A 14,291-nucleotide genomic window follows, 5' to 3' on the forward strand; every position below is an offset into this window, starting at 1 on the left:
AAGCTGGTGGGGGCCAAATGGACCGTAGGGCTTACGGGGAGAGTTCATGCGGAGGAAACAGGCTGCTAGGCTGAGCTTGGAAGAACTACGCAACCCATTGTTGGAGTAAAACCAGTTAAAATGCATTTTCCCGCGTTTATAATTATATCCAGCATGTTTGAACTCCTTTGAAAACATTTTAAATTTTCATAAAAAACCAATATAACAGTCCCACGAAAAGTTTATTTTTCGCGAAAAAAAATCCGTCAATACATCGATATTTTCAAAACTAATGATTGGAAAGCAACTGTACGCCTGTAAAATGCATTTTAAAACACTTTTTTCATCCAAATGCTGAAACCTAGGCTTGTAATTTCATTTTTTTTATTTTTTGCTCCCCACTCGACTTTGGTCAGAGCCGAGGGACATAAACTTCAAAAAATATTTGCATCGGCCTAAAATTTTTTAAAGTATTTTAAAGATTTTAAATGTTTTTTTTTTAATTTTTTAAAAATTTTGAAAGTTTTATAAAGTTTTTAAAAGTTTTTAAAGGTTTTTAAAAGTTTTTAAAAGTTTTAAAAAGTTTTTAAAAGTTTTTACAAGTTTTAAAAAGTTTTTAAAAAATGTTAAAAGTTTTTAAATTTTTTTAAAAGTTTTTAAATTTTTTTAAAAGTTTTTAAAAGTTTTTAAATTTTTTTAAAAGTTTTTAAAAGTTTTAAAAAGTTTTAAAAGTTTTTAAAAGCTTTTAAAAGTTTTTAAAAGTTTTAAAAGTTTTTAAAAGTTTTTAAAAGCTTTTAAAAGTTTTGAAAAGTTTTTAAAAATTCTTAAAAACTTTTAAATTTTTTTTAACAGTTTTTAAAAGTTTTTAAAACTTTTTAAAACTTTTTAAAAGTTTTTAAAACTTTTTAAAACTTTTTAAAAGTTTTTAAAAGTTTTTAAATGTTTTTAAATGTTTTTAAAGTTTTTAAAGTTTTTAAAGTTTTTAAAGTTTTTAAAGTTTTTAAAGTTTTTAAAGTTTTTAAAGTTTTTAATGTTTTTAAAGTTAAAATATTTTTAAAGTATTTTAAATGTTTTGAAAAGGTTTTTAAAAGTTTTTAAAAGGTTTTTAAAAGTTTTTTCAAAGTTTTTTAAAAGTTTTTAAACAAATTTTAAAAGTTTTTTTTAATGTTTTATAAAAGTTTTTTAAAAGCGTTTTAAAGTTTTTAAAAGGTTTTTAAAAGTATTTTAAATGTTTTTTAAATGGTTTTTAAAAGTTTTTAAAAGTTTTTAAAAGTTTTTTAAAAGGTTTTTAAAAGTTTTTAAAAAGTTTTTAAAAAGTTTTTAAAAGTATTTTAAATGTTTTTTAAAAGGATTTTAAAAGTTTTAAAAAGTTTTTTAAAAGGTTTTTAAAAGTTTTTAAAAAGTTTTTAAAAGTTTTTTAAAAGTTTTTTAAAAGTTTTTTAAAAGTTTTTTAAAAGTTTTTTAAAAGTTTTTTAAAAGTTTTTTAAAAGTTTTTTAAAAGTTTTTTAAAAGCGTTTTAAAGTTTTTAAAAGGTTTTTAAAAGTATTTTAAATGTTTTTTAAAAGGTTTTTAAAAGTCTTTAAAAGTTTTTAAAAGTTTTTAAAAGTTATTTAAAAGGTTTTTAAAAGTTTATAAAAAGTTTTTAAAAGTTTTTTAAAAGTTTTTTAAAAGTTTTTAAAAGTTTTTTAACCAATTTTAAAAGTTTTTTTTTTATTTTTTATAATAGTTTTTTAAAAGCTTTTTTAAGTTTTTTAAAGGTTTTTTTTTATATTTTTTTAAATGTTTAAAAAATATATTTTTTTTTAAATGTTTTATAAAAGTTTTTGAAAAAGTTTTTAAAAAGTTTTAGAAAAAGTTTCTAAAAAGTTTTTTTAAAGTCTTTTTTTAAGTTTTAAAGTTATAAAGTTTTTAAAGTTTGAAAAGTTTGAAAAGTTTGAAAAGTTTGAAAAGTTTGAAAAGTTTGAAAAGTTTGAAAAGTTTGAAAAGCTTGAAAAGTTTGAAAAGTTTGAAAAGTTTGAAAAGCTTGAAAAGTTTGAAAAGTTTGAAAAGTTTTTAAAGTTTTTAAAGTTTTTAAAGTTTGAAAAGTTTGAAAAGTTTGAAAAGTTTGAAAAGTTTGAAAAGTTTGAAAAGTTTGAAAAGTTTGAAAAGTTTGAAAAGTTTGAAAAGTTTGAAAAGCTTGAAAAGTTTGAAAAGTTTTTAAAGTTTTTAAAGTTTTTAAAGTTTGAAAAGTTTGAAAAGTTTGAAAAGTTTGAAAAGTTTGAAAAGTTTGAAAAGTTTGAAAAGTTTGAAAAGTTTGAAAAGTTTGAAAAGTTTGAAAAGTTTGAAAAGTTTGAAAAGTTTGAAAAGTTTGAAAAGTTTGAAAAGTTTGAAAAGTTTGAAAAGTTTGAAAAGTTTGAAAAGTTTGAAAAGTTTGAAAAGTTTGAAAAGTTTGAAAAGTTTGAAAAGTTTGAAAAGTTTGAAAAGTTTGAAAAGCTTGAAAAGTTTGAAAAGTTTGAAAAGTTTTTAAAGTTTTTAAAGTTTTTAAAGCTTGAAAAGTTTGAAAAGTTTGAAAAGTTTGAAAAGTTTGAAAAGTTTGAAAAGTTTGAAAAGTTTGAAAAGTTTGAAAAGTTTGAAAAGTTTGAAAAGTTTTTAAAGTTTTTAAAGTTTTTATAGTTTTTAAGCTTTTTAAAGTTTTTAAAGTTTTTAAAGTTTTTAAAAATTTTAAAGTTTTTAAAGTTTTTAAAGTTTTTTAATGTTTTGTTTATAATGTTTTTTAAGTTTTAAAAGTTTTAAAAGTTTTTAGCTCCTCCAACAAAAAAAAAAGTTTTAAAAGTTTTAAAAGTTTTTGCAGTTTTGAAAATTTGAAAGTTTGAAAGTTTGAAAGTTTTGAAGTTTTTGAATTTGCAATTAAATTTTTAATTTGTATTTGCAATTTGCAATTTTGAAATAAAAAATATAAGAAAAAATGCATTATTATGTCCAATAAAAGATTTCAAAATTGAAGCACGCCCATGTCATCGAGGTCGCCATCAGCATCAACTTTGCATGCGGCAAGCGCAAATATACACAGTAGAAAATAAAAACACAAATTATACCGAGCGAGCGATTTCGTCGGATGTTATTTTTCACATTTTACCATAAAATGAAAAATATTTTTAGCTCCTCCACCAACACCGCTCAGTCCGCTCAACCTCTCTTCTCTTTATACATTATTTTTTTCCTTCTGACTCTCACTTGGCATATTTATTCATATTTTTTTGCGGCTCTCTCTCTCTCTCTGGTCTTTTTTATTCGACAGTGAGAGAGTAAGAAAGGAGGGGGGGGGGGGGGGCAAGGTGCCCCTTGACTTGGCCCCGGTGGCCTCCACTTATTTTTGCGTCTTTCAGAATGTGTGTGAGTGTGTGTGTGTGTGTGTGTGTGTGCTTTCAGCTTTATCGCTTTTTTGAAATTATTATGCTTCTTTTTAAGCTGTTTTTTGCGCTTGTTTGCTCGAACCAGGGAGGAGCGCCGCCGCTTTTTTGCTTCTTGCTTCTCTCAAACTCGGACACAAACAAGCACACACACACACGTAGAGAGCTCGTTGTGCGATTTTTGTGCGGCGTCCGGTCCCGGCTGGAGAGCGCGCGCGAAATGTGAAATAATTTATTTTATCGCACGCTACAAGAAACGCGCTCTTTGAGCGTGCACACACAAAAAAAGTGGAATAAAAAAGAGTAAATTTGGTGAACGCACAAAAAAAAACAAACGTTAAAAAAACAACACAAATAATAAACGCTAGAGTGCATAAAGAGAATAAATTTGTGCTGTTTATTATGGTTGAAATGCGAGAGAGTAGAGGAGACACAAAAACAAGAAAAGAGAGCCTTTTGACCTTCACAGATCCCTAAAATTCGATTTCAATCCTGCGATATTCAACAAAAACCGAAAAAACTCCGTGCATTTTTGTCACTTTACATATGAAAGTAGTTTCAATCTTGTCGTGCTATCTTGTCACTACATGAAAATTGATGTAAGTGCGACAAAAGGCCAAAGGGATTTCAGGCCAGGAAAGTCAGGATGCGTTTGTCGCACGTACAAGCTAGACTACCGTAAACATTTGTAATTATAACTCGGGACTCCAGCAACCAACTTCAACCAAACTTTGGGACAATGCACAGAATGGTGAGCCAAACAAAACGTGTTTGTTATTGTTTACATTGCGTGCTCTCGTTTTTGAATATTCAAGGTCAAACATTAAAACGCGTTTTTCTCGGAACGTCAAAATGGCGGGTGCGACAAGATAGCACGACGACGTCGAAATGACAGGTTAAGCATTCGACAACTGACACCGGCGAGCGAAGTTGAGTTGAGTGGTTGAGTTGAGAGAGAAATGTCAAAATTGAGATGTGGGAGTGTGTGTGTGCATGTTTATGAATGCGCAAGGTTGACTGCTCGCTCACTGAAAGGTAAATATCTTTGACTTTTATCGCATGACGTGTGATGTGTGTGGCTAAAGTGAATAAAAGGGTGAGATATTGACGTGCTTCGGTCATTAATTTTGAATGACGAAACGATATTTCTTGTTTAGTGTTCGTTGAGCAGTAGCTATATGAATTAAGATATTTTTTCAAAAAGCATGACATCCAACATTTTGTGTTTTATTTGAAAAAAATAATTCTGAATTTGTCACTTCGATTCTTTAAAACTTTTGCATTTCATATCCTGTCAATCTGTCAAAAGTACTGTATTCAGCGTTCATTAGAGTGCTGAAAAGTTCATGTTTTCAGCACATGTATCCAAAAGATATCAGAGAATTTCTTGGCTATAACCGACCTTCTTGGAATCCACTTTGCGATCCCGGCAAATCCCAACAGCCGTGACCTACATTCCGCATTTGCATAACTCTATTTCCTGTCGTTAACATCGTCTACCCCGGATAGACTTGCTTTTGTTTTTACCAGAACAGAATCCGAGACTGCGCTTCACTTCAATAAATCAGCTGACGTTGCTCGACCAAAGTCTGCACTAAGCTGAGAGACACATAAACAAAACCCTTTCTCCGGTCGAACCTTTCCGTGGCCCACCTCCTCTCTTTCTAAAAAAAAACCAAGAACATTGAACCCTCCGTTTAGTCTGCTTAACGCCGTAAATATGCCAACTTTTGCGTTAAATCCTTTGCGTTAGTTTCGCTTTCTTTGCTTCCACTTCTTAAACTCGAATTTGAAGTGCGCTCTTGTACCGGTTCCACGTAGAGATCCTAAATAGGGAGACTGGTCGAAGTGAATTTGACGTACCCAAACAGACACGAGTTTGACGTATCCAAACGAGCATTTGCCTTTACGCCCAGCAAAACTTATCAGTGTTGCCAAGCTCAAAACATACGTTGCCAGATCGATTTAGCCAGCTTAGACCAGTCTCTCTATTTAGGGTCTCTAGTTCCACGTCCTATCACGGTAACATCAAAATGACTCATATTTCCACCACCACGCCCGCCCTTGCTCCAATCATCGGCTGTTTGTTTTACGTCATTTTTACTCAAGTTTGTTTTGCGTTCAGAAATCACCTCCCTCCCCTTCTCCGCACACTTGTCGCGCGCAAAAACCTATTTTAAAACTGGCGATGCTAAATCGAGTTTAAAAATACATCTATAAATACCGGCGTCCACCGGCCGATGCTCTATAATTAGTTTATTGTTTACGCTCGTGATAGAATCTTCGGTTTCGCTGCGCGCTCTGAGAGTTGGGCAGCAATTCCGCACTTACTGATTTAATGATTTTTTTTCTTTCTCGTTTTAGTCGTCCCCCTCCCTTTGGGTTCTTGATGGTCTTGCGGGGGAATGTGTTTTAGCGATTTTCACACGGATGGACGTGTCTTGCATAATCTAATCTAATCATCTAATCTAATCAGACCCTAGCGCAGCCAATCTTTCGAAGGGATCCTGGAGAGTGCCTTAGGTTAGATGACGCCTAGCACTCTTCTTGTCATTTATTAACATTTGTAGTGCGCCATTGCATCGGAATGCATTGAAACATCACAAGCGTTAAAGCGGCCAGGCCTACTGCGTAAAGCCGTATCGCAGAGATGACTCGTAATTGGGTTGAGTTTGAGCACTGCGTGTTCGAACAACAACACAATTCTGAATCGACAGGGGAGGAAGAAGCGTAGGGACACACCACCATAGGCTCCGAGATTTGGTTGTATTCGGTGGGAGCACCATGCTAAGAAGGTTTGGTACTCCGGGACCCTCTGGGATGGGACATTGTATTTCCACGAATGCCCTGGACACTATTTGCCGTGGTTATAGCGCCACAACTCGCTCTGGATGGACGTGTCTTGCATAATACAACAAATACAGCTGTGGGGATATGCGCGCGGAACGGGAACACCCACCTGTGGGAAGATCAGGTTGTAATACGCGATCTCGAGACAATCATATGTGTGGCATCATTAGAAGCTTACTGTTGAATGAATGCGATGAGTGTGATCTTCGACAAATCGACACTATCGTGCTATCATGTCGTACGTTGCTTTTTGACGTTCCGAGAAAAACGCGTTTTATTGTTTGACCTTGAATAAACAAAAACGAGAGCACGCAGTGTAAACAAAAACAAACACGTTTTGTTTGGTTGACCATTATGTGCATTGCCCCGAAGTTAAAGGTTAAAATTAGTTGCTGTAGTCCCTTGTTATGATTACAAATGTTTACGGTAGTCGGGCATGTACGTGTGTCAAACGCGTTCTGACATGAAATCCCTTTGGCCAGTTGTCGCACCTACAACAATCTGCAAGGTGTGTCAAGATAGCACGACAAGATTGAAACTTCTTTCATATGAAAAGTGACAAAAATCCGCGGAGCTGTTTTGGTTATTATTGAATATCTCAGGATTGAAATCAAATTTTGGGGATCTGTGAAGGTCAAAAGATGAGGCATTGTGAGCTCAATTTGGCCCAAAATGCACGTGGGAAAAGTTAGCACGACGGCGACGAAATCATTTTTTTGGCTTATTTCAACTCAATCTATAGTCCACACAGTAAAACAAATCGTTGTAATATTACATCTAGAAATGAGTGTATCGTTTATATCAGAAAAGTGTGTAATTTTACATCAAAAATGCGAAAATTGATCACATTTCTGATGTAAGATATAATGCCGCTTTTTAAGTCTAAGGGCTCGTGCATAAAACGTGAAATCCATATTTTTTGATTATTTTTTTTATTGAATCGAAATTTGGATTCTAATCCTCCTTGCAAAAAAAAAACACTTTTTGCGTTGCTGTGCAGAAAATTAAAAAAAAATTAAGTGAACTCACTCATTATTTAAATAGTGCAGAAAAATATTTATTGAATAATTTTCTATTTTTTATTCTTTGATTTTCTTTAAACTGTTGAGGTTTATGAATCATATCAAGAGTTTTATTTTTCAAAAAGTACTGTGTTTCATATGTTTATGGGACTTTTTTTTGTTACTCTAGAAATATATTTTTGATCCCAAACTCTTGTTTTGGACATGTTTTAGTATTTTAAAAATATTTTTAGCGATCTTTTTTTGCAGTACGATTTATTTGCTTTTTTGTGTTTTTTTTAAACAAAATTTCATCACTGAAAAAATACATATTTTTCGTTACTCATTTATAAAAAAACAAGTTACTTAAAAGAAAAGCTACAATTTGAAGTAAACACAGTGAAAACTGTAAGAAATCAAAATATTTTTTCTTACAGTACATTTTAAGTCAGCTATCCAAGTTTTCTTTTCATGTATTTCACATTTTTAACGAAATGGACTATTATTTAAAGTAATTTTTCATTTCAATAATTGATTCTGGAATTATCAATAAAGAAATAACAAAAAATAAATTCAAATATGAAGAATGATACAAATAGATTGAATGCAAAAATTTAAAGTCAAAATCCAAATAATATGTTTATCTGATAACATTTTATTGCAAAAGCAAAAAACAACTCAAAATTTAATGGTAATTTTTTGTTATAAATTTTGAAAATTAGATGTATAGATTTTATGCTGAATTTAGATACTCAACTTATTTATTGAATATTTCATGAACAGCCGTAAGGGCCAGTCATTGAACTATTTTGAAATGTCGCCGCGGGCTCATTTTAAAATCCTTCTAGAATCGATTGATTCACCTGTATCATGTTAAATTTTCAACGCTTTCACTAAGAATTTTTTTTGATAATGTAGTAAGTTTGTTCACAAAAAGCTATATTTCCAATATGGGTGAAGCAAAATTTTGTATTTTTCTTTTTGTCAGAATTTTTTTGTTGAAAACTATTTTTTTCACGAAATGCCACATTTTTTTAAATACTCAAATTTTCATAATTTTCAATAATATGTTTATCAAACGAAGCAAAGTTTGGTTTGTTGTTTCACATTAAGAAAGTTTGTTCTGGAAAATACTAAAATTTTCACAAAATCCCAGATTTTTTCGATAGTACTTTTTCATAATTTGAAATATGCGTTTCAAACGAAGCGAAATTCTGCATGTTTTTTCACTATTTTAGAGTTAATATTCATAAATTAACGTATTTTTTTTGAAAATATCAAAATTTTCAATACATCCAATATGGGTATCAAACGAAACGAAATTTGGTTTGCTTTTTCACATTAAGATAGTTTGTCTTGGAAAATAATAAAATTTTCACAAAATATCGTATTTTTTAGAAAATACTATTTTTTTAAATTTGCAATATGGGTATCAAACGACGCAAAGTTGTGTATGATATGAAGCATACACAATTTGAATGAATGTATGAAGCATGCGAAATCCCGTTTCATTTGATACTCATATTGCATGTATTGACAAATTTGAGTATCTTCGAAAAGATACGGTAATCTGTGAAATTTTTAGTATTTTCAAAAAAAAAACTCTAATAAATAGAAAAAAGCATACAAACTTTTGCTTCTTTTCATACCCACATTGCAAATTATGAGAATTTGAGTATTTTTGGAAAAATACGGTATTTTGTGACTAATTTTGAGTGCTTGAAACTTACGAAATTTTCCAAAAATATATACATAATGAAAGCATTGAAAATTTAACATGATATCGTTGAAATAATCGATTTCAGAAAGATTTTAAAAATGATTTATCGTTCATTATCGGCGATAAGATTATTGCAGATAGAATTATCGAAATAACGATGGAATTATCGTTATCGTTATCGAGCCTCGTTCATTTTATCGTTAACAACCTTGCTTTAAAGTAACCTTTTTTTGACAGTCCTCTACGAGTCGTTCAAGGTCAATTTGTTTTGTAAAATGTGTATTTATGCTATGAATTTATGAAAAGGCTCTAGCCCTTTGGTGTAAAAGTTATGTCGAATTTATTTTCCAAAAAGGCCAAAAAGGACACCGATACCTTAGAAAGGCATCAGGATTGAAAATTTTGCATTATATGGTTGAATTAATAGGTTTTAGAAAGATTTAAAAAATAAGTTATCGTTCATTATCGGCGATAAGATAGAATTAGCGAAATAGCGATAACGATAGATTATCGTTATCGTCCCGATAATATTATCGACGATAATTTAATCGATTAACAATCTTGCTTCAGAGGTTTAGGGGTCCTTTTCGCATTCGCATGGAGATGGTGATCTTAGCGGGTTGCAGACTGGATTTCGTCATGATGTGATGTGATGATTGTCCAGCCCAGGTTGCTTAGAAATTGATTAAAGGGAATTAAAACCAATTCTACCAGAACCAGACAGGCAGCACCATGAAAGCCATCCATTGCCGGCCGCTCCCATCTCCACCATTCACCGGCCCTTTTCGATCCCAAACATTGAAAAATCGAAAAAAACAGTTTTTATCCAAATCGGGTTCTTTTGGTCTCACATGAATGAAACCGACCTAAAAAAAACCGGATTTTTTCTCTGTGGCCACCGGGATTCTACTACAACCGAAAAAATACCTTTTTGAGACGGCCAGGCCTACTGCGCAAAGTTGTATCGCAGAGAGATGATTCGATGAAGTGGGTTGAGTTTCAGCACGAAGTCTGCCATTGAACAAAGCAACCACTGTAAATTGTTCGACTGACCGATCTCGGCAAAATCGAAGTTCTGCGTCTGTTTCTGGGTTAGACGGACAAGCTTTACTTTAACTTCCTGTCACAGTATTTATCTTCCGTCGCATTTTTAGGTGCTATAAAACTGCATATCGCAATGCACAGAACAACTTAATCGTTTTAGAAAACCCGGCCATTCCCATTCACTCAGAATGATAAGACGACAACTTGGTATGACTAACTCCAGACACGCTTGTAACTCATTCACGTTTCTTTATCCCCCATTCAACAATGTCTCTCCAGACTTTGGCGGTGATAATGGTTCAGCACAATGCAATTTTACAATACAGTTTTCGGTGGCGGAGTGCGGTTGGTTGGTGAAGGTGTGAGTAAGTGTGTGTTTATTAAATGAAGCGAGGCGGAAAATGTAAACAAAAAAAAAAGGCAAAGAAGCAACGGCAAAGTCACTCAGCTGTAGGAAAACCAGCCAAAAGAGGCGCGGGAGGTGGGGTGGGCAGGTCGGTGCGGTACTACGGGTGTAGTATTTTGCTTTTATTTTTTTCTCTTCCCGTACCAGTACCGCCGGCAGTCTACTCTTTTGACTAACGACGGGGTCGGTACTGTCCCCTGGCCCGAGGGGGCGAGGGGGGCAGGCGGGATTGGTTGAAGGCATAATAAAATGAAAATGTAGATCCAATTGAGAAGGTCGAGGAGTGGCGAGATAGTGAGGGGCGACGAAGTGGGTCGTGTTGGCCTATAAAAATTTATCGCTTGATTGTTCAAGGTCGCGTACTTGAAACAAGTGCCGTGCTCGGAATCCGGTATCTTCTTCTCTTTCTTCTTCGTCTTTCCGGGTTTCGTTGCACCGCCGCCGCCGGTTCCCCTATCTCTGTCTCTCTGTTTATATTATTTGCACCGGTTGTTCATGATGTAGTGTAGAGAAGCGGTTTCTTGGTAGTCTTGTTGTTACGTCAACCGTATTGGCAGCGTGGGAAAAATCGGCGCCAGACTATAGGGCTGTTGATATTGAATTGGGGGCTCGGCCGCGACGACGATGATGACGCCGACGAGGGTTTCTACACGGAGGTTGAATGAACTTTATCAGCAGGACCGAGGGTAGTCGGTGTGCAGTTTACAGATTTATTTGAACGTGACGTTTAACAACAACATTCTACTGGGTTCAAGTTCAGCTTAGTCTCCACGAGTAGATTGAAAGAAGGTCATCAGCGTGTAGCACGTGTTCAGCACCATCTGGAACAGCTCCATGGATACGTCCTCAGCGGAAGCGGATCGTCTGCTGACAATGTGCTTCCGTGATCATCTGCATTGACCTCTCGTGGCGCATCCTGGAGACCCTGTCCGGCGAATGCCGCACCCACTCCGCCAGTCGTACAAACTGTCCCCAATGGCTTCCTTCTGGTCGTTCAGCTGTTCCACCAGTTTGCACAGCAAGAAGCACTCCAAGGTGTAGACCACTATCCACTTGCGCTCATCCGAAACGTGTAACTCTAAGTGGAAGTACGCATCCCTGGCGAAGAACGCCCAAATCAGCGACGCAATCGTCACGGGGATCTCCACGATAAGCAGGTTTCTCCGAGATTGCCTGAAGTACTCCGCCCTAGTCCGCTCTGCTTGCCATTCTCCACAGCGTCGATCGCGTCTTGCGTTGAAGTAGTCCTTCACGCGTAGAAACAGCTCGTACCGACCGTCAAAGCAGACGAGCTGCAGCATCGATAGCGTGCTGTAGATCAAGCACATCGCAATCCAGCACGAGTTGCTGGAGAAAGAACACGAACGAGATGAAGCGGAATAGGTTTCGCTTGAGGCGTTGACCTGGCGAGTGCAGCCCGATTCCGAACGTGTTGCCGTGAACCCAGACGTAGCGGCTGAAGATGTCCTCGGCGTTGCGGATGTCTACGAAGCGATCGTACCTCGATCGAATACGGGTTAGGTAGTTGGCCATACTGGATAAAGATCTGGAGACAACTGACGAATTGTGGATCTTCCGTTTGGGTGTACGGTTTGCCGAGTCATCGAGTCCTTGAAGACCTTTCCGTGACTCAGCATAACATGACTTGACAAAACTAACTTTTCAAGGTTTTCAAAGTTTCGAAAAGCGGTTAATTGATGGGCCAATGTGAACGTGTCAGCTGGATTTCGCCTGTTCTAGAACATCCCCTTTAACCTATGATTAAACTTTTAATTAGCAACTTCAGCTAACCCCAACAAACGATACTATCTTCACCCAAAGAGGTTCAAACCCATCAGTTCCTTCGAGCTACCTGATCCAGCATGGTCAACTACCTAACCCGGCTCCGCTCGGCATACGCCCGCTTCGTTGACATCCGCAACGCCGACGACATCTTCAGCCACTACGTCTGGGTTCACGGCAACACGTCCGGAATCGGACTGCACGCGCCCGGTCAACGCTGGAAGCAAACCCTCTTCCGGATCATTTCGTTCGTGTTTGCCCTGCAGCAGCTGGTCCTGGTTCGGGATGTGGCCCACGCCATGAGCGGCACCGACGATCTGACGATCCGGATCGGCATGTGCCTGATCTACAGTACGCTGTCGATGCTGCAGCTGGTTTGCATGGACGTCCGGTACGACCTGTTCCTCCGCGTGAAGGACTACTTCAACGGAAGACGCGATCGTTGCTGTGGAGGACGGGACGCGGATCAAACCAGAGCGGAGTTCTTCAGACAATCCCGCCGGAACCTGCTGGTGGCGGAGATTCCCGTAACTATCATGTCGCTGATTTGGGCCTTCTTTGCGCGGGAAGAATACTTCCACTTGGTTCTGAACGTTTCCGAAGAACACCAGTGGATCATCGACGTAATCGATCAGTTCTACGGACTCCCGCTGGTGTACTGGAACAACTCGTCCTGGATCATCTCGCTGAGCATGCTGTCCATGCTACGAAACGCCGTTCACGAGCTGAGCTTGATCGCTGAATCGTTCGCCACGGTCTTCGCCCGAGCTTCACGACAAGTCCAACACATCGTCGATCCGACCGCCAAAGAAACCCAATTCTGGACCACCTTCGACCAACTCTTCCGCGAGTCCCTCAGAGACTACGAAGAGTTCCTCGCCATGATCATCACGCTGCGCAAGCTCATGTCGCTCTTCTTTCTGCTCAAAGTCCTAACCGTCGAAAGCCTGCTGGCGGTGACCTGCTTCACGACCTTCAACATTACGTTCCAGGTGTTTACGGCGCTAGCGTACGCGATCGTCTTCACCATCGAGTGTTTCCTGCTGTGCAAATTGGTGGAGCAGCTCAACGACCAGAAGGAGTCGATCGGCGAAAACCTGTACCACTGGCAGTGGCCGGACTGGTTGGGTCACACGCCGGAACGGGCCAGCCGGATGCGGCAGATGAAGATCACCACGATGATCACCGCCGAGCACTGTCAGAAGACGTTCCGGTTCAGGTGCGGGGACATGCTGGACGTTTCGATGGAGATGTTCCAGATGGTGCTGAACACGTGCTACACGCTGCTGACGTTCCTGCAGGCTACGAACTAGAGTGGAGCGAAATTTTGAAAATACGTTTTGAAACTTAGTAGATGTTCCTTGTTGAACTGCACGTTCAAATGAAGATGTAGATTGCACTGCGTTACTTTTTTTTGAATAAATATCGAGATTAACTCAAAATTAAGGTCTTTAGTTATTCAGCAAGACTGTCTGCATGCCACTTGGACTATATGGCAACCCTGTATTAAGATATATGAACTTGAGTTGGATATAACAATCTTCACAGCACAGCAAAAATACGATGGTAAAATCGCAATGCATGCACATCACCTTTGTGAGCAAAAGCAAAAATGAGGAAACGTGTACACAAAAAGCATGTACCGCAGAAAAAAAATCTGGTCTGCTCATCCCAAAAATAACATCAATCCGGTGAGAAACATTTTCAGATTTATTAGTCCGCGTCCCAACCCGCTCGGATGTCTCGCCGCTACATGTATTCACAGCTAAAAAAATAGTTATCCAGCTGCGTGTAAAAGTGCTGGGTGTAAAATAAATATTGCATTATTTTATGCAATGTTATGTGATTTTACACCCTGAAATATGCAGCACAGCTAAAAAAGTAGTAATTCAGCTGCGTGTAAAAGGCCTGGGTGTAAAATAAATATTGCATTATTTTATGAAATTTTATGTGATTTTACACTCTGAAATATGTGGCCCATCAGTATGGGAAACCTACTTGACCGAAATGTGAAGCTCATATATGCGTTTATCCTTCCAGCTTTACATCGGTCTGATGGCCGAGTGGGCTAAGGCGCCAGTCCTTACTGTTGGTGCTAGATTTGAATCCCGTCGGTTGCA

General features: G+C 36.7%; 2 protein-coding genes and 1 pseudogene across 2 annotated transcripts in view; 1 reads left to right on the forward strand and 2 right to left on the reverse strand.

Annotated features, from left to right (window-relative positions):
• Positions 1-14,291, reverse strand: part of LOC6042957 (trithorax group protein osa) — a 292,090-nt gene that overhangs the window by 125,713 nt on the left and 152,086 nt on the right.
• On the reverse strand, positions 11,082-11,922 carry LOC119768782 (annotated as a pseudogene).
• On the forward strand, positions 12,208-13,613 carry LOC119768781. The gene has a single exon (XM_038259939.1). It carries the CDS (start codon positions 12,252-12,254, stop codon positions 13,482-13,484), a length of 1,233 nt encoding a protein of 410 aa, XP_038115867.1. The 5' UTR covers positions 12,208-12,251; the 3' UTR covers positions 13,485-13,613.

This window comes from Culex quinquefasciatus, chromosome 3 (genome assembly GCF_015732765.1).
Source record: "Culex quinquefasciatus strain JHB chromosome 3, VPISU_Cqui_1.0_pri_paternal, whole genome shotgun sequence".
NCBI lineage: Eukaryota > Metazoa > Arthropoda > Insecta > Diptera > Culicidae > Culex > Culex quinquefasciatus.